At 41.4% G+C, this 19849-nt stretch overlaps 1 protein-coding gene across 2 annotated transcripts in view; it reads right to left on the bottom strand.

The window, feature by feature from the left end:
* Window positions 1-19849, bottom strand: part of Kiaa1210 (KIAA1210 ortholog) — a 44719-nt gene that overhangs the window by 2490 nt on the left and 22380 nt on the right. For both annotated transcript variants that reach the window (XM_021250136.2, XM_021250138.2), the window contains exons 7-10: window positions 11752-11943; window positions 8972-9080; window positions 2942-7093; window positions 1600-1796 (exon numbers count right to left, since the gene is read on the bottom strand). In XM_021250136.2, the coding sequence (XP_021105795.1) occupies window positions 1600-1796; window positions 2942-7093; window positions 8972-9080; window positions 11752-11943 (4650 nt within the window). The remainder of the gene's footprint in view (window positions 1-1599; window positions 1797-2941; window positions 7094-8971; window positions 9081-11751; window positions 11944-19849) is intronic.

Here is a 19849-nt window from a genome sequence, read left to right as displayed (position 1 = left end):
ACTCAGGATCTTTTGTTTATTTACTTTTGACACAGCATCTCGCTAAGTTGCTAAGTTGCCCAGGCCCCCTGGAACTTGTGGTTCTCCTACATCAGCCTCCTGGAGTGCTGGGAAAAGAATCTTTAAAGCAGAAAGTTAAATAGATCTTCACATGATCCCTCAACAAATTTAGTAACCACTTAAAAGTTGAGGATCTTAGGGCCGGGAATTTAGCTCAGTGGTTTTGCTGCCTGTTGCTCAAGCACAAGGACCTGAGTTCAATCCCCGGTACCAAAAAATGTTGAGAATCTTAGATATATTTCTTGTATGTAAATTTAATAATTTTTTGAGTCAGTTTTCACAAGAAGGGAACAAGGCATCATCCAATTATCCCTGATCCCATTAGCTTAGTTCATCAGATATTTTAACATCCAAGTAGGTGCCATACCAAACCAAATCTATACGTAGAAATCCAAACATCAAAGGCATAAATTGTTGTGTACTGATATGGAAAGTTTCTCAGAAACAAAATGTTCAATGAGAAAGTAGTACAGTAATCCTTATTTATCTGTGTGTACTCACTTTCCATAGTCTCAATTACATGCAGTCAACCACAGTCCAAAAAATAAGAGGTAGAAAATTTCAGAAATAAAAAAATGTTAAAGTTTTAAATTGCATCCTATTATCGGTAGCACAATAAAATCTCTTGCCACATCACTCCCACTGGGACCAGAGTCATTCTTTTATCCAGTATAACCACACTGCATATACTGCCCACCTGTTAGTCAGTGAGTAGTCATGGCAGTTACATAGCAGATTTACTGTAGTGGAATCACAGTGTCTGTGTTCAAGTAACCCTGATTTTACTTAATAATGGCCAGAGAGTTAAAATAATGATGCTGGCAATTCAGATACACCAAAGAGAAGTCATAAAGTGCGTCCTTTAAGTGAACAGGCAAGAAAGAAGAAAAGTACAGAAAGAAAATCATATGCTGACATTGCTAAGCTCTACAGTAAGAATGAATCTTCTATCTGTGAAATTGTGATGAAGGGAAAAAAGAAATTCATGCTAATTTTGCTTTTTCACTTCAAACCTAAAGTTATAGCCACAGTGCATAATAAGTGTTTAGTTAAGATGGAAAAGGCACTAAATTATAGAGTTCAGTACTATCTGTGGTTTCAGGCATCAACTGAGGGTCTTTCCATGTATCTCCTGTGGTTAAGGGGTACTATTATATTTATAGTTTGATTCTTATTTATAAGACATATGTACATATTTATAGGTATAAAACATCTGTAAAGATACTCAACTCTTATCCCAGTGGTTACCTTTGTTATTTTTAATTGCTTTTTTCTATTTACTCCTTATTTGTCAACAAATTTCATGGAATCCTACTCTAGAATATTTAGGACAGGGTTTGATTTATAGAGCCCCCCCATATTAATTACTTTTCATAAACCCTTTAAATGCATAAGGCAGGTTATATTTATATAAGTACAAAGCCTAATCTTGTCCCCTGAAGAGTCTTCCTGACTTGATTAATACTCTCAAATTGGTTTGGGGGGGTGCTGCATGTCTGGCAAATTCCCAATGGAAACTTAATCAGTGGCTCCAGCAACCTTCTGGAATGTTTTCTGGGCTGCCTCAGGTCTTATCCCATGTCTAGGCTCCTTGGTCTCAGTCTTGGCTCCAGCTCTGCTCTTGGTTTTGGTCTCTTTCACAGGAACGTAGACCTGGGAGCCCTTGTGTTTCTGCCTTGGCATGGTAAAGCAAGCTGGATCTGAGATGTAATAATCTGATTGCCGACCAGGTTTTCCTGAGAAAGGAATAAAAAGAATTAGAATGGAAGCAAAGCAGGCAGGGGTTTATCTGGTGGGGAGTTACCCACAATGATGTCCCAAATGTGTTAATTGCCAAATGAAAATAAATAAATATCAAGTAAAGAAAGATCCTGGCAAGGCAGGAATCCCTGGGTACTTAAGAAGCTGTGCTTAGCCAGAGTAGGGATGCATGCCTGTCATCCCAGCACTTGGGAGTCTGATGCAGAAGGATTGCTGCAAGTTTGAGGCCAGTCTGGGCTCTACAGTGAGTTCAAGGCCAGCCTGAACTACATAGAAAGACCCTGTCCCCCAAAAACAACAACAACAAACTCCATAAACAAAAGAAACACTGTGCTCAAAAGTGAGCACAATGACCTTTTACTGGACCCTTACCTTCCTTTGTCTCCCCAACCCCAAATCAAGGCAAGATGATGGTTGTCAGGTGGACTGGGACAGGTCCAAAATGGTCAGAGGCTTAGGCCATTGATGTCACGCCTCCAACACTGAGGAAAATCTTATAGAATGTGTTATTATATAGTCCCTCATGCAAGTATGTGGTTTCACAGGGATGGCTAGAGGAATCGACAAGAGTATGTGTGGGTGAGAGAGAAGGTACAAAGGTTTGGGCAGAGAATCATGCTCAAAAGATCACCTAGCTCTGAATCTCAGGCATTCCAGGTGAGCGAAGAAGCTGTGGAGGTACATTTACAATACATTAAGATTTCAGGCCAAGAGTCTCAACGTAGTGCGCTTAATGAATTGGCCTTTAAAACCCCATATAGTTAGGAGGGGCATAATACATATAAAAGCATTTTGACAGAGCATACTATTCCACCCAAAAGTATGATGTACAGAGGGTGGAGCAGCGAAAATGGGGAGATGGTCACCTATCCATTATGGAATGTGGAGGGATGGCCAGCACAACACCCCCTTGCCAATAGGTAGATTCAAGATTAACTACCTCCAAATCTATGAATTGAGAATGTGGCACTACCCGGCCCCCCAAACCCCATGCCAGCCCTATCAAAGAATCAGCACAGTAGGAAAGGCTAGAATAGACTCTAAGGCCCATTCAAGGCTCTTCTTTCCAGTTCTTTCCTCCCCTTGGTACCTATTTGTCCTGGAGAGCTAAAACTCTCACCTGGGGTCTTGTAAGCTGGTTGCTTCTTGGCCACACCTTCGTATTTGGCCCTGCTCTGATGCTTCTCCACAAAGGTAGTTTGTGTGGTGAGGTTGTCTGTGGTGTTCAGGTGCACCTGGGAAGTACCTCTTCTCATTTGCTGTTCTCTGCCTCTACTGGATGAAATTGGGCCCAAGAGCAGTGAAGGAAGCTGGGTAAAGCTATCTGGTTTCTCGTTCTTATACTTGTGTGGAGAAGACATTCTTTTCCATTGGACTCCAGAAAGATTTTCAACATCAGCTTCATTGGTGGGTAAATTTGAATGACCATCATTTCTATCACCACTCTGAAGAATTTCCTCCTTATAGTAAGTATCCCCAGAAATGGGTATTTTCCAGGTAGGAGCAGTGATAAAATTCCCTGGCTTAGGAGCTGAGGTCGGGATGCTTTTAGGGAAATATTTGGAGCCTTGGCTGTGTTTCTTGGTTTTCTTTGGAGAAACTGGGCCTTTTGGTAGGGACCAGCTTCCAGGGTTGTTCTCAGAAATGGTTACCTCAGCAGCGGCACTCATGGCACTTGAATAAACCTGTTGCTGATACTCAGCATTTCTAAAAGCTTGGGAAAGATGCCTAGGAGGTTGGTGTTCCTCAAGATCACTCCACTCTACAGGGATATTCACTGAGCCTGTTGGTGGCTGGAATTCAGACCAATACAAGGCTTCAAAAGGGTGTCTGGATTGCACTTCAGAACTCCTCCACTCTTCAGAAGAGATGTCAGAAAGTGAGGAGGCTTCTTGCTGGTACTTAAGCTTCCCCGGGGCCTTCCCAGAAGGTCCCTGCCATTTAGAACTGCTCTGTTTCATAGAAGCCCTCTCTGAAAATGACAGACCTTCTTGTGGGTCTGCAGGCCACCCCAGGGACTTTAAAGCAGGCTTCAAAGAAATGCCTTCTGCAATGTCAGGATTCTCCCAATCTGAGAAAATTTGGTGCTCAATTTCAGGACTCAACAAAGATTTGGAAGGAAGATTTGGAGACAAAGGATCCACATAAATTTCCCTCTCAGCATCAGAGCTCTCTGAAAAGATTTGCTGTGCCATGAACTTCGAGAATGAGCCTGGAGGACTCTTGGGAAGCCACAATTTCTTAGAAATGCTTTCTTCAGCAGCAGTACTCTCCAGGATTGAGGGTATTTCCTGAACTTCAGACCTCACTAAGAAATAGGTGGGATGTTTGGGAGACAATGACTCCTCAGAAATGCCTCCCTCAATAGTAGCACTCTCAAGACTTGAGGACATTTTCTGGACTTGCTGTCTCACAGTGGCCTGGGGAAGATGTCTGGGAAGCTCCCTAGGAATATTCCCTTCCATGGCAACATTCTCTGGACCTGCAGAGACTTGTTGCTCAAATTTAGGGTTTGGCCATGGCTGGAAAGGGTATCTGGAGGACACTGGCCCCAAAGGACCACACCATTCTTCAGAAGTATTCATTGAATTTGAGATTTCTTGCTGGATTATTGGTCTCCTCAGAGGCTGACAGTATATGGAAGGCTCCAAGTCCATAGAAATGTTCCCCTCAGTTGCAGTGCTCTCCAGACCTGCAGAGACTTGTTGCTGAAATGTAGAGCTCACCCATGGCTGGAAAGGGTGTCCAGGAGGCATTTGCTCCACAGAACTGTTCCACTGTCCAGCAGTGCTTACCAATCCTGTGAAGACTGGTTGCTTGACAACTGACCTCCTTGGGGGCTGAGAAGGCATTCTGGGAAGCTGTGGGCCCATAGAGATGTTCCATTCAGCAGTAGTCTCTGGACCTGCAGAAACTTGCTCAAATGTAGGTCTCAGCCATGGCTTCCCAGGGTCTCTGGGTGGCACCAACTCCTCAGAAATGCCCCACTCAGCCTCAATGCTCTGTGGACCCACAGAGCCTTGCTGCTTACATCCTGGGCATATCCAGATCTTGCAAATGTGTCTAGCAGGCACTGGCTTCACAGCATTGCACCATTGTGCAGAAGTGTTCACCGACTCTAAGCTCATCTGTGGCTGGAATTTAGGCATCACCAAAGCCTGACAATGGCACCCAAGAGGCAGCTGCTCCACAAAAATGCCCTGTTCAACACCGGTGCTTTCTGAGTAGATTGGCTGGACTTGAGGATTTGGGAGAGAGTATTTGCTGTACTGTGGTTCCACAGAAATGGCCTCAGCAGCAACACCCTCTGAACCTGATGACATGCTTTGTTGGACTATACAGTTCATCAAGGGCTGGGGAAGATATCCAGGGGGCAGTGGCTCCACAAAAATGCCCCCTTCTTCCACAGTTGGGCTCTCTGAAGATGAGAAAACTTGTTCTATTTGAGGGCTCACCCATTGCTGGAAAGGGTGTGAGGGATGCCTTAGGGCCATGTAAATTCTCCCCTCAGCAGAAGTGCTCTCTGGATATTCAGAGGCTTCTTGCTCAACTATTGGTCTTGTCAGGGGCGGAGAATATCTGGGAGGCAACACCTCCATAGAAACTTCTGCCATAGAAGTAAGTACTGGACCTGAGGAGGATTTTTGCTCAGCTGTAGGATTCATTAGGTACTTAGAAGTCATTCTGTGAGGCAGTGGTTCCATAAAACCGCCCCACTCAACAGCACTCTCTTCATCTGCAGAGACTAGTTGCACAAATTCAGGGTTCACCCATGTCTGGAAAGGGTGGCCAGGAGTCACTGGCTCCACAGAACCATGCTGTTCTGCACAAATGGTCACTGAATTGGAGGAGATGTGTGGTTGAACAATAGGCCTCACGATGGACTGAATAGGGCATTTGGAAGGCATCTGCTCTTCCCAAGCATTCTTTGGAACTGAGGGCACTTCTTGCTGGTCTTCAGGTTTTTCCAAGGCCTGGTTAGGGTATCTGAGAGGTAGACCTTCCTCTGAGCTGTGCCAGTCCTCAGCATTGTTGTACTTTTTAACATAACCATTTGATCCTGTGGAGATTTCTTTATCCTTGGGCTCCAGGATTACTTGGGAAGAACATCTGGGAGCCAGCTGCTCCACAAGAAAACTTTCTGACTCTGAGAAGACTATTCTATGCTTCCCCAAGGACTGGGATGAGTGACCAGGACCCGCTTCCTTTGGGATACTCTCCCTGTCAGCAGTACTCTCTGACTTTGGGGAGCCTTTTTCAGGTTCAGGCTTTCTCAAGAACTGGGAAGAATATCCAAGAGCCAACTGCTGCTCCACACTGTTCAATTCCACAACTAAAATTTCTGATTCTTCAAAGACTTTTTGTTCATCTTTAGGCTTCTTAAAGGACTGGAAAGCATGTCCAGTGGCCAGCTGTTTCTCAGAATCATTCCCTTTCTCTGACACACTCTTTGAATCTGGAGAGACTTTTGCAGTTTCAAGCTTCTCCATAGACATGCCTCCCTCTTCTGTGGTACTTGTCATATTTGAAATGCTCACTGTACAGTCCTGGAGAACATTTCCAGGAGGCTTTTCTTTGGAGACAGTTGGGACATTCTCTGTTTTAGAGTAGACATTTTGCAAACCAAGGCTGGAAGCTTCTTCTTCTTCTGATTGGATAGGAGAAGGATCCCTAAGCACCTGAGCCTCTGTTGTTACTAAAAAAATTGCCTTTTTGGGGGTTGTAGAAGGTCTTCTCACTACTGGCAAAAGAGAAGTTCTGGATTCTGTCATTTTGGCTAAAGAAGCCCCATCTTCATGGTTTGGTGGTGGACCACTAACCATAGACTCTTTTGTGTCTTCAGGTATGGATTGTGATGCTAATGCTTTTTTGGCTTCAAAATCTACACTAGCATTTCTCCTTCTCATATCACTTTTATCTGAAAGCAGCTCCTGAGAGATAGTGATTTCTGCTTGTGAAGTTGTCAGCTGCTCCAGGGCTTGCTTCTCTGAGGGCGGGTGCCAGGAAAGGCCATCTCTGGCAGTCTTATCAGTAGATGGAGACTCAGGTCTGTCACCCAGGCCATGACTTTGACTGGATTGTGTAAAGCTTCTTCCTTTGGTTCCATATTGATTTGTTATTGAAACACATGTTCCTACCCTTTTACATCTTCTGCCATGAGCTGCTGACACTGGGTTGCTCAGGTTCCCAGCAGCATTAGTGTTTGTACTCTTATCCATTGTCTTTTGATCATAAATCTCAGTATTGTTGCTCTGTTCCTGGCCAAAGTGGCCTGTACCAAATAGAAACAAAAAAATGAGAAACATGTATACTTTAGCCTTCCTAAACAAAAATACTCTGCCCTAGCCCAATGGGTACCTACTTGCTACTCAATTCCCTAGTATGAAGAGGCAGCTTCTCAGAAGACAGACAGCAACCTGGTCACTATTTAAACTTTCTGCAGTTGGAACATTTTAAATCAAAGGTAAATTTAAATTTCATAAACTGATTCCAGGGTTGCCGCATCATTTTATAATTAGTCTGGTTCACCATTAGATATGAGGAACATCAAGAAACAAATTTTGAGCTGGGCGTGGTGGTGCATATTCTGGGAGGCTGAGGCAGGAAGCTAGTAAGTTGAAGCCCAGCCTAGGCAATTTAGAGATCTAGTGAGACCTTGTCTAAAAATAAGAAATAGAAAAGGGCCGGAGATGTAGTTCAGTGTGAAGGCCCTGGGTTCAATTCTCAGTACCAGGGGACTGGGGGTGGGGGCAAATTTTAAACTCATAAAAATGATTATCTTTGATGAAACTGACTGGGGCAGGGAAAAGGGATATTTTTACTTTCTGATTAGGATTTCTATATTCTACTTGATATTTATCTGAACTGCTTGAAATTCCTTATCAAGTGCTCGTATGCTTTATTTTTTAGAAGTGTCAACAGGAGCTGTCTGGAAGGTAGGATTATGGCCTCCTTTTCTTTTGCTTTCTACTCTTGTGAATTATAGTAATCCTATGTAATGTATATGCAAAACAATACTTGATCATCTTAACAAATGCATCAGTCCACAGGCTTTAAGGCAAACACACAAGATAGCAGCTGTCCAGATTGCTGCCCAGGTGGGAGGGCCCCTCCTTGGTCTTCTTCCTTCACCATCCATTGTATCCCTGGCTCCATCTAGTGGTTCCATATGGGAATACATCATTGAGAAGCGCTGGCTGTGCTCCAACCATTCATTCCCACTTATGGAATGCCAACCAAAACATCTGCCTCTACTGAGTATTGATTCAATTCTACTGAATATCAAAGATAACTATTAAAAATAAATCCAACAAAAGATTAATCATTTAATCTTTCTTTCTTCCTCTTTCCTTCCTTTCTTTCTTTCCAGGACAGTTTTGTGGTTCTGCTTTCATGGGAACATGTGTTCAGGAATATCCTATGTCTGAACCCACATGTGAAATCTTTCGTGGCAAAAACTTGAAACAACTATTCAACTTAATTTGTGGAACTAGATTTTTGTTTTATCAAATATTGCTTGAAATTAGCTTGCCATTGGCTGGAGCCAACATGCATGCGCGCACGCACACACACACGCACACACACACACACACAGATTTTCACTGTAGTGGTTTTTGTTTGAGAATTTGATAGGCTACCAAGGACATCTTCCTGGAGCTGCACAAGCCCTCTTTTCCCGTGGAGATGGGAACAGGTCTCACTGTTAGGACAAGGCCTTTCCTCTGTACTGGGAGAGAAAGGCAATTTTAAAAACAATCCTATTTTTGCCCATTCTGTTATTCTTCTCTGGTTCTGCTGTTGAAGTCACTAACTACATTCTGATACCTGGCCTTACTGAGGAACTCAACATGTACATTGACCTCAAAGAAGAGTAAACAAATTTGCAAACAAACTAAACACTTCTTTGGTTGGAATTCATTGAGGTAAAATAGGTGCCCAGGCATGATCTTTCACCCAAATCCCATACAAGCGGTTCTTGCATTAATTTGGCAGTTTGAATGGAGAAGCCTGCCCCTCTAGTATGCATCTTAAACTGAAAGCTCTCTGAAGACCAAGTGTAGCAGTCCAGGGTAACTCTTGTCCTGTCACATTGTACTGTGCAATCAAGCCTGTAATACATGTTTCTGAGAGAGAATGAAGATGTACCAACCTGCACCTTCTATTTTCACCTTCTTTAGGTCAGCTTCTTTGGGTTTGGTTGTACTCTTTTCTCTTTCAGAAACCACTGAAAGATCTGGCTCCTCCTTCTTGTTGTCCACCTAAAACAGGGAAAAAAGCTTGAATCTTCCTGATGCGTTCTCCATTCACTCTTCCATGGTTGCTCTCCCCCCAAAATAGGTTCATAACAATACCAGTAAAGATGGGAGTTATTTCTAATGGCATGCATCTAGAGAACCCTTGGGATCATTATACCTATTGGAAGTGGTTCATCCAGATCTGGAGTTCCTAATCCCTGCATAATGTGCTGCAGGGATTAATTTACAACACCTTGGAAACTACTGAATCACCCTGGAAGGCCACAAACCTGAACATGAGGTTATTGGGCCTGACAACAATCATGCCCTTGGCAGCATTGCAATTCTCAGATTTGCCTCACTGGATCATGATCCAAACTCAAATCCTGTTTGGTTTCTTTGCAGGGAATTAGTAAAAACATGAATTATGTCTTTCCAGTTCAAAAGAAGAAAGAGGTTTGGGGTTTTGTTGGAAGAGGAGACAGAAAAAGACGAAGGACTCAGTCTTTACACTGAATGGGTTGAAATGGGTTTAGTGTAAACAAGGTTTTCAGATAACTATAGTGCAGCTCTGGAATTATCCAAGTAGCACTACCCTGAGCAGTGTCTGGGGTTTGCTTAGTGTAAGCACTTTATGGCAAATATTTAAAGATAAATGCACAACTTTTTATAATCCTGTTCACAGTGCCTATCCAAACCCAGTGCAAAATCATTTATTTTTGAGCAGATGAGGTCCAATAAACCTGAGTTTAAATTTCTTCTTCATCATTTACTTGCTGTGTGACCTTGAGCAAGTTGCTCTCTGAATTTATATGTCCACATCTATAAATTAGAGGTCAAGAGTCCTGTGGGACTTGCACATCTGAGAAATTGCAGAGCAGGATGAAGTAGTAGCAACCCTGAGTCATAAGTGATCCTGGACCTTTTTGCATTCTTCCCTGTGTGAGGAAGAGAGTCATAGGGAAGAAGTAGATGTCCCTGCCCGCTCAGAAGCTGCTGCCCAGAACTTTTCTCAGTTAGGTTATACAGAAGAAGAATGCAAGGCCAACATTCCCTTTCTCCCAGGTTTGTGGTAAGGTTTCTAGGGGGAATAATGCATGTATAGTTTAGTGTCTAGTAATTGGTCACCCCCTTGCATGACATCAAACCAAGGAGATCATCTCAGGGCCACTAGCAGTCCTCATAAACTCTCCTGCTCCTCCAACTGTTCTTTCAATTTATATTTTGCCCACTTTCTAAAGCAAAAATTGCAATGTCCAAGCTAGAAGCAATGTGATGTGGTGAAAAGTGTACTGGGCTGGAAGTCAGAAGACTGGATTCTACTCCAGCTCTGCAACCACCTCAGTGTTTGACTTTGGGCAAGCACCTGGACTATTTGTGGTTAAATGTCTTTCCCTGTAAAATGTATGTACTACACAATCTTTCAGTCTCTTCCCACTATGATTTATAGCCATTTACTTTTAGCTCTGAATCACTGAGGAATTGGGTGTTTGACAAAAGTAAATGTTTCAGCTAACTGACACATCCTTTTAAATTCCAGCATCTTTAAATTCTTAACTTTTAGTGAAAATCTTTTGCAAAATGCATTAGTTCCCTATCATCTTAAATAGGGATCAAGGAACATTAATTTAATGGTTCTTGATGACTTGGACAAATAGTGAACATGATTTATTACATTGGACTACATTAATGTGCAGCCCTGAAGGACCTTTCAAGGTAGCCAAGGTTCTGTCTGTTTTCGTTTTTGAGAGAGGGTCTCACCATATAGCCCAAGCCAATGTTGAACTTGCAATTTTCCTGCCTCCATCTCTTGCATAGCTGGGATTACAGGTGTGCACCACCACACCCAGCATGAGCCAAATTCTTGACTTCTTATACTAAACAATCTTTGATTGTTCCTGTCATCTCTCTCTGTTATCAACTTTCACTTCTCTGTGTCTGATCTGTGGCCATGGTTGTTTCATTTCATTTTTATTTTTCTTTTGTTTTTTCTTCTCTCTCCTCCTCCTATCTCTTTCTCTCTCTCTCTCTCTCCCTCCCTCCCTCCCTCCCTCCCTCACTCTCTCTCTCTTTGGTGCTGGGCATTGTACTCAGGGCCACACACATGCTAAGTAAGTGTTCTGTCACTGACATACTCCTGGCCCATTTTTTGTGTGACTATATTTTAACATAGTAAGTTTGCCTAAATATAGCTCTGCTTGCTAGAAAGTCATGTGTCAGAACTCTATGGTATCTATGTGGAAGTCTGGAGGGAATAACAGCCCAGTTCTGAATGTCCGGGGTTGCTAGAGGCTTGACCTCCAAATGAGTGAGTTGGTGTTGCGATTTGTAACTCCTGGGTCTCACCTGATTAACAACTAAAAGAATCCTGATGCAGGTTAGGGTTGAATATCCTCTACAAAGAGGGCTGAGTGAATTCCCAGATGCTAAGCTAATAAACAGGTTCTGGGGGCATGAAATTATTATTTCTGCTTTCTTTATTCCCTTTTATATAAGTTCTAAATGGATAAGACTCCCCATCCAATAGGCTTGAGCTTGCCCACCCTTTTGAGTGTCAAGGTCAAAAGAGTGCCCTTGACTTTGCTAACCCATATGGGTTTCCCAAACCATACCATTTCCTAGGAGCAGTTTATAAATGTTGGACTTCAAGTTATCTTATACAAGAGTTTATTCCCAGGTCTCTTGAAGAACTTACAGTTCCTTGAAGGCTTTTCTTTTGTTGTTTTCTGGGATTTAAAGCTATCTTGTGTTGAGCAGCTGAAGAGTCCAAACAGCTCTTGCTGGTGGCTGGGCTGCTGAAACCAGCCAGCTGCTGGGTACTGCTGGGAGAGGCACATGCAGTAGAGGACCGTGAGTGACTGGGTCCAGATGATGATTCAGAGAGGCTCTGGAAAAAGTGGAAGAAAATAAATGAGCCAACCCATATGCCATCACTGGTCTCAAAGTTGAAAATGCTTCTGGGAGAAGAATTCCTAAAAAAGAAAATACCTCATGAACTACTGCCCCTTTTTCCTCCCCTTCTGATCAGTAGGCTCATTAGAGGCAAGCTCAACACCTCCATTGTAGATAAAAACAAGAAATAAGAGGAAATTTGGGTTGCTCCCCTGCTTACAAAGTATTCAGGTTCAAGCCCAGCCTGGCAACTTCGTAAGACTCTACATCAAAATATGAAATGGCTAGAGATGTAGCTCAGTGCAAAGGCCCTGGTTTCAATCCCCAGTACTGCCAAGGAAGGAAGGAAGGAAGAAAAGAAGGAAGGAAAAGAGAAAAGAAGAGAAGAAAAACAAAGAAAAAGAAAGGGATTTAGGGATGATGCATGAGATAGAAACATAAGCACTCAGTGGAGTTTGTAAGGTTAGAGGGTTAGGAGGGCATCTGGCTGGCTGAGAGGCACAACCCATGTCACTCTACAGGGATCTCTACATTGAAAAATAGATGAAGGTTGGGTGGAGGGAAGAAAATCAGGTTGGAAGAGGGCCTTCAAATTCAATCCCTGGGAACTGTTGGGGAGAGAAGCCTAGGGTGAAAAAGGTCTACTGGTTCCTTAAGGGATAATACTTGTTTTCCCCCTCTGTTGGCCTCAGTAGGGGCCAGCATCTCATGAAGAAAATACAATGGTGAATTTTAGTCTTCTCTGCTTGGACGCTTTGGTCCTCTACTTAGTTTCCTAGTTGCTATGCTGAGTGAGAAACCAGTAGGGATTGGGCTTGTGGGGAGGCACTTGGGGATATAAGAGGTAGAAGTCATAATTTATAAGCAGCTTGAAGAAACATCTATCAAAGCCAGCACATCTGCCTGAGATGATGATTGGAGATGCTTCTTTGGATTCTGTTGTTGCTGTAGCTGTTACTTGCCTTCCATGACTTTACCACTATGGATAGTAAGTCTGAAATCATGGCAAAAATAAGAAAGCCTCATGCCTGTAGGTAGTTGGGATTTGACTGAAGCCCCGAGACTCAACTTTCTGCCCGCCAGCCTACCACCTAACTTATGTTAACCTGATTCAATTCTTTAATAGAGAATTTATGTTCCAGAAAGACAAATTTTTGGACTGGGCTTTGAAATGCTTTTCTCCCTTTGTGAGTTACTGGGGATTGAACCCAAGGCCTTTGCACTGAGCTATATCCCCACTCCTTTTTATTTTAATTTTTTAAATTTTGAGATCATGTCTCAGCAAGTCACTAAGTTGCCCAGACAGGGCTTGAACTTGTGATCCTTTGGCCTCAGCCTCCCAGAGGTTGGGATTATAGGTGCATGCCATAAACACTGGTTTGAAATGTTGACTTGAAATAATTTAACTTTGTGAGCTTACTCCAATCGATAGAGAAGAAACTACATGTTTTAAAATGTGATCTAATTTTGTTGATGACAGAAACTAAGAAAAAAGTACATAGTTCTATAATAATAGTTGGAGACTTCAGCACCTTACTATCAATAAGGAATACACAATTAGACATAACATCAATAAGGAAACATAAACTTAGAATAATACTATAAGTGTCTTAAACCTAACAGATACACAGAACTCTCCAACAACTGCAGTATACACACTTTTCTGAAATGCACGTGGAATATTTTGTTGGATAGACCATATGTTAGGCCACAAAATGAGACTTAATAAATTCAAAAAGATTGAAATTTTGCGAAGTATCTTCTCTAATCACAATGGAATGAAATTAGAAATCTGTAACAAAAAGAAAACGGAAAAATTCACAAATAGGTAGAAAGAAATTAAACAGTATATTCTTAAGAAACCAATGCCCCCAAGGATGGAGGAGGAGCCTACTCCCTGAGCAGCAACAGCCCCTGGCCAACTGTGAGCTTGCAGATTTTGCCCTCTGGCCATGGCCACCCACAAACTCCAAGCTCATTAGGTGTTTCATTTCCCCTTGACACTGGGCAATACAGGCACCAACTAACTGATCAACCTGATTGTAGATGAGGTCAACCCTCTGAGAGAAAAGGTGAACCCTAGAGACTTTACAGCTACAGGTAGAGATAAAAGATCTGGCAAGCAGCATCAGCTCCAAGAAAAGCCCACACAGAAAACTGTGACTTGCTGGATTCCAAGACTGTAGATCCCGGAAAGAAACCATTCATTCAAAAACACAAAGGAATTCTTTTTAATGACTCATCTTTTTTTCTTTTTCTCTTGATTTTTCCTTTGTTGGCTTTTTTGGGGTTTGGAGTTTATTCTCTCTCTTTCTTTTTTCTCCTTTTAATTTTTTTCCCTTCTTATCTTTTTCCTTTATTTCGCTATTTTTTTCTCTTCTTTTTCTTCTTCATTTTTTTCTGTTACTATTATCTAATAAATCTCCTTTTACTCCTCAATAGGATCCCCTATTTCGCTTTTCTATCCTTGCTGTCAACTTCCATTGATAAGTGCTTCAAATTTTACTTTTTTCATTGTTCAGTTCCCCCACCCCTCTATCTTTACTAGTACAACCATTAAACTTTATTGATCTTTAGACAGTTAATTCTATGCTATTAGGGTTGAATAATGTTCTATTCTTAATGGAGGTACAGTTATTCCATTTATTAGATATTTTCTGTAGGTCAGTATCTAGTTTGTCTGGTACCTCCATTCATGAACTTAATTCATTCCACAATCCTGGAAAACATGGCCACTTTTGTGTTGGTGTGGGAAAGATGGCCGTGGTTGTGTTTGTCACCTGAGGTACAGTTTGCAAACAAAAACAAAATTTTGCCAAACACTTCTGTTCACAAACAATAGCATTTGTGAACCAAGGTACCACTGTGTTATAATCATAGATGTCTTTCCTATGGTTAAGGATTTATATTATTGGTTCTTAGGTTAAGTCAATATCTAGTTTGTTTTTAGTGTTATTATTGTTGATTTTATTACTAAAGCCAAGCAATATAGTTGTTGTTGTGTATTGGTTTTCTCTGTGTGCCAATATCTTGAATGCTTTTCTGTCATTAAAAATACTAGGGTCATTTCTTGAAGAAGTGGATACTGGGCCGAATACACTGCAGCCTTCCTCCTCCCCAATAAACAAAGGTAGTTAGATCCTGGGACAGAGATAAAAGCTTATATTTAGCCATAGCCAGAGGGCATCACTGAAAAGCAGACATCACCTAAAATGGTCTCCATACTACCAACCTAGACTTCTACTACAATCAAACAGCAAGACACAGCAGAAGAAAGAAAGAAAGAAAGAAAGAAAGAAAGAAAGAAAGAAAGAAAGAAAGAAAGAAAGAAACAAACAAACACAGGAAGATAAGACAATAAAATGCCTCCCAAAACTCCTAACTCCTCCAAAGTTGACCCTCAGGACATGTAGGGGAGGAAATGAAATGCCCCACAGATGAATTATTCAAAAGGGTAAGAGAGGAGATGAAAAAACAGATGAATAAGGTGTACAATGAGTATAAAGAAGATATAACTAAACAGATATTGGACCTAGTAACAAAACAATCAGCAAGTCTGTAGAAAACACTAATAAAAAGCTACCTGAGGGCTGGGGATTTAGCTCAGTGGTTCCACTGCCTGCCTCGCAAATGCAAGGTTCCTTGTTCAATCCCTGGTACCAAAAAAAAAAAAAAAGCTACCTGAGCTAAACAAAATGATACAAAACATGAATGGCCAGCATTAGAAAGAACCAAAGTCCATTAGAAGGTACCAAACAGAAATTCAGGAGATTAAAAATTCTATCAAGACTATGGGCAGCAGACACAACCAATGTGAGGACAGAGTGTGAGACCTAGAAGACAAGGTGAGTGTCAATGTCCAATTAATGGGAGATATCTTAAAAACAATAAAAGAACGCGCCAGGGATTTAGCTCAGTGGCACCATGCCTGCCTCACAAGAGCAAGGTCCTGAGTTCAATCCCCAGTGCAAAAAAAAAAATCAAAATCAATGAGAGAACATGAAAAATGGATCCAACAGCTGCTAGATGACACAAAGAAGAAGAATCTTAGATTAGTTGGACTTAGTGAAAAATCAGAAGACAGCACAAGTGGCATGAAGCGTGTTTACAAGAATACTAGCAGAAAACTCCCCAAATAGGGAACAAGAATTTAACATACAGATAAATCTGGCACATAGCCACAATAGCCCAAATATCCACAATCAGAAAAGGACCTCTACACAACACATCACAGTCAAAATCCCAGAAGTTCAACACAAGAACAGAATCTTAAAAGCTGTTAGAAAAAGCCAATGAATCACTTACAAAAGAAAACCCATTAAAATTACAGCATATTTCTCAACACAAACATTAAAGGCCAGGAGAGCTTGTAGTGAAGTAGCTCAAGCTCTAAAAGAAAAATTCCAAGGGAAGCAGATATATTCTGTAAGACTATCTTTCAAAAACTAATGGAGAGATAAAATATTTCCATGATCAAGAAATTCATGACCACTAAACCAGCACTCCAAAAAATTCTCAGGTATATCCTAGAAAGAGGCAATGAAGCTAAAAACGTCAAAAGTTCAAATAGAATGAATACACCAGGTAGGGTAAGTGATTAATCAGGAAGAAAGTGCAGGAGACTGCAATATAGATTATGCCCCAAAGCAGGCTATAAGCAGTGCAGGCTGTAAAGAGTTAACCCCACAACTGGCTTGTTTTGAGAAGTGAGTGCAGCTGAAGCCTACATGAGAAGGTCAGAGTAACTCCACCCAAATTCCATTCTTAGAATTAAAACCTTCTTACTAGAATGACAATGTTCTAATTACAACCATATATTTTGTCTATTCTGTTCCTAATTCGAGAATGTTTTGTCTTGTCCTTCACGAGCCTTGCTTACATTAATTTCCATAGAAACTGCACGATTGCCTGTCTTCACATATAGTTCTGCCCTTGCACATAGCTTGCTTTTACCTCAATTGATTACCAATAAAAATCAGTGGCTTGGACTTGCCAATGCCTTTGTTGGTTGCACAGGCATTGGTCATCCTGGTACCCTGCTTTCTGTCTCTCTTAGTTTTGTCTTTTAGGTTTTTTTCCCTCAGGCCTATGTCATACACTAGGCAGGAGACTGGAGCCTACTGCAGAGGTTTTCAGTAGCATTTCAGGGGTCCCCAGTAGGGAAGAAAAAGAAATCAGCAATAGAAAAACAATGCAACTATTTCACAAAACTGTACATGAATAAATGAGAATTCAGAAGAAATGGATAGATTCCTAGATATACATGAATTACCAAAACTGAACCAAGAAGATATAAAAACTGTAAATAACTCAATAACAGGCAATGAAATTGAAGCAATAATTTTTAAAAATCCTACCAACTAAGAAAGGCTCAGTTTCTAATGGATTACTGCTGAATTCTAGGGAAGATTTCATGTCAATACTCCTCTATCATTTTGATCAAGTTGAAAAGGAAATAATACTCCCACAGTCATTCCTAGAAGCTAGCATTACCATAATTCCGAATCCAGACAAGGATCCAACCAAAAAAAGAGAACTACAGGTCAGTCTCTTCAATGAACACAGATACAAAATCCTGAACAAGACTTTGGCAAAAAGAATGCAACAAATGATAGAAAAGATTGTACATCATGACTAAGTAGGGCTCATCCCAGGGATGAAAGAATGGTTCAACATATGCAAATCAATACACATAATACATCACATAAACAGAAGCAAGGATGAAAATCACATGGTCATCTCAGTAGACACAGGTAAAGCCTTTGACAAAATTCAACATCCAGTTGTGATAAAAACTTGAAAGACCTTATGTTAATCTGATAAAAGTATCTTATGAGAAACTGATTGCCAATATATTAAATGAGGAAAAGCTGAAAGTTTTCTCTGTGAAATCATGAACAAGGCAAATATGTCCACTATCAACACTCCTGCTCAATATAGTACTCAGAACATCAGACAAAACAATCAGGGAACAGAAAGAAATAAAAGTGATGTGTATAGGAAAGAAAGAACTCAAATTATCATTTTTGCAGACAACATGATCTTTTTCATAGAAGATCCAAAAAGAATTTCACCAAAAGACTCCTAAAATTAACAACCAAATTCAGCAATGTAGCAGGACATAAATCAATACAGAAAAATAAACAGCATTCCTGTACACCAATAATAAACTTACTGAGAAAAAAATTAGGAAAAGAATACCATTCACAATATGATTGAGAAAAATTACTTGGAATTATCCTAACCAAGGAAATGAAAGACCTCTACAATGAAAACTACACTATTGTGAAAAAGGAGTTCAAAGTGGACATTAGGAAATGAAAAGATATCCCCTGTTCCTGGATACATAGAATCAGTGTAGTTAAAATGGCCATATTTCCAAAACTGATGTACATATTGAACACAATCCCAATCAAAATACCAATAGCATTCCTCAGAGAACTACAGAAAACAATCCTAAAATTCTCATGGAACCAGAAAAGACCTAGAATAGCAAAAACAATCCTGGTTACCAAGAGCAAAGCAGGAGGCATCAGAACCCAAGATTTGAAGTTATATTATAAAGCAACAGTTGTAAAAGCAGCATGATACTGACACAAAAACAGACATGCAGATAAATGGAACAGAAAAGAGAACACAGGAACACATTCAGGCACATTCAACTATTTTATCTTTAACAGAGGAGCCTATGTATGTGTTTATATATATTTTCAAAAAGCCATCATAGCATTATCCACAATAGCCAAGAAGTAGATGAGACACAAATCTCCATCAATGGATGAATAGCTAAACAAAACATGATAATACATACAATGGAGTATTATGTAGCCATAAACAAGAATGAAGTTCTGATATACATTACAACATGAATGAACTTCAAAAACATTATGGTGGCCCTACCAAGGTCCTGAGTCACACAGAACATGCCGAAACACCCCGCTGCAGACAGGCAGCCACCTGGTTCCACACTACAAAGATGCAGAGGACACCAGACCACCAGACCAAGGCACTGAGTCCCACTGCTCCCGGCCCAGAGGCAGGGGCTTCTGAGCCATCGTCCCACTGCTCCTGGTCCAGAGGAAGGGGCTTCCCAGTAACCATCACTCCCGCTGCTCTCAGCCCAGAGGAAAGGGCTTTTGGGCCACCTTCTGTCCCGCTGCTCCTGGCCCAGAGGAAGGGGCTTCCGGGCCACCATCCCTCCCACCTCTCCCAGTCCAGAGGTAGGGGCTTCTGAGCTGCCGTCCCACTGCTCCTGGTCCAGAGGAAGGGGCTTCCCGGCCACCATCCCTCCCGCTGCTCCCAGCCCACAGGAAAGGGCTTTTGGGTCACCATTCCTACCGCTGCTCCCGGCCTCTGACCCACCTCTCCCAGCTCAGAGGAGGTAATCCGTGCAGGCGCTAACAGCCACCTGCCCCGGTCTAAATGAGAAAACATGTAAATAAGTCTCAAAACCATATTTCCAGATCACCTACAGCAACCCCAAAGGGAAATGAGAGGGAACACTCTGATACTCAACCACCTGGACCCACTGAACTGGCAACAAAAGGGGATCTGGAAAAAATGAAATCAGAAAAAATTTCTCAGATAACAGAAGAAATTGTGCCCCTAGTGCAAGACATGATTAATAAATCTAGAAAGAAGCTCAAGAACATGAAGGAATCCCAACACAGGAAACAAATGGAATCCATAAAACAGATGCAAATAGATTTCCAGGACATGAAAAACTCCATTGAAAATCTACACAGCAGAATGAGCCAATGTGAGGACAGAATTTCAGATATAGAAGAAAAGATTGCAATTAGTGACCAGGAAAAGAAAAATTGCTTCAAAATTATAAGGGAACATGAGAAATCAATCCAGCAGCTGCTAGATGATGCAAAGAAGAATAACATAAGACTGAT

Source organism: Heterocephalus glaber, unplaced genomic scaffold (assembly GCF_053883595.1).
Source record: "Heterocephalus glaber isolate CG9 unplaced genomic scaffold, H.glaber_assembly_v1.0 deba00001730, whole genome shotgun sequence".
NCBI lineage: Eukaryota > Metazoa > Chordata > Mammalia > Rodentia > Bathyergidae > Heterocephalus > Heterocephalus glaber.
The sequence above is the reverse complement of the archived record's forward strand: the minus strand, read 5'-3'. Positions and strand labels throughout refer to the sequence as shown.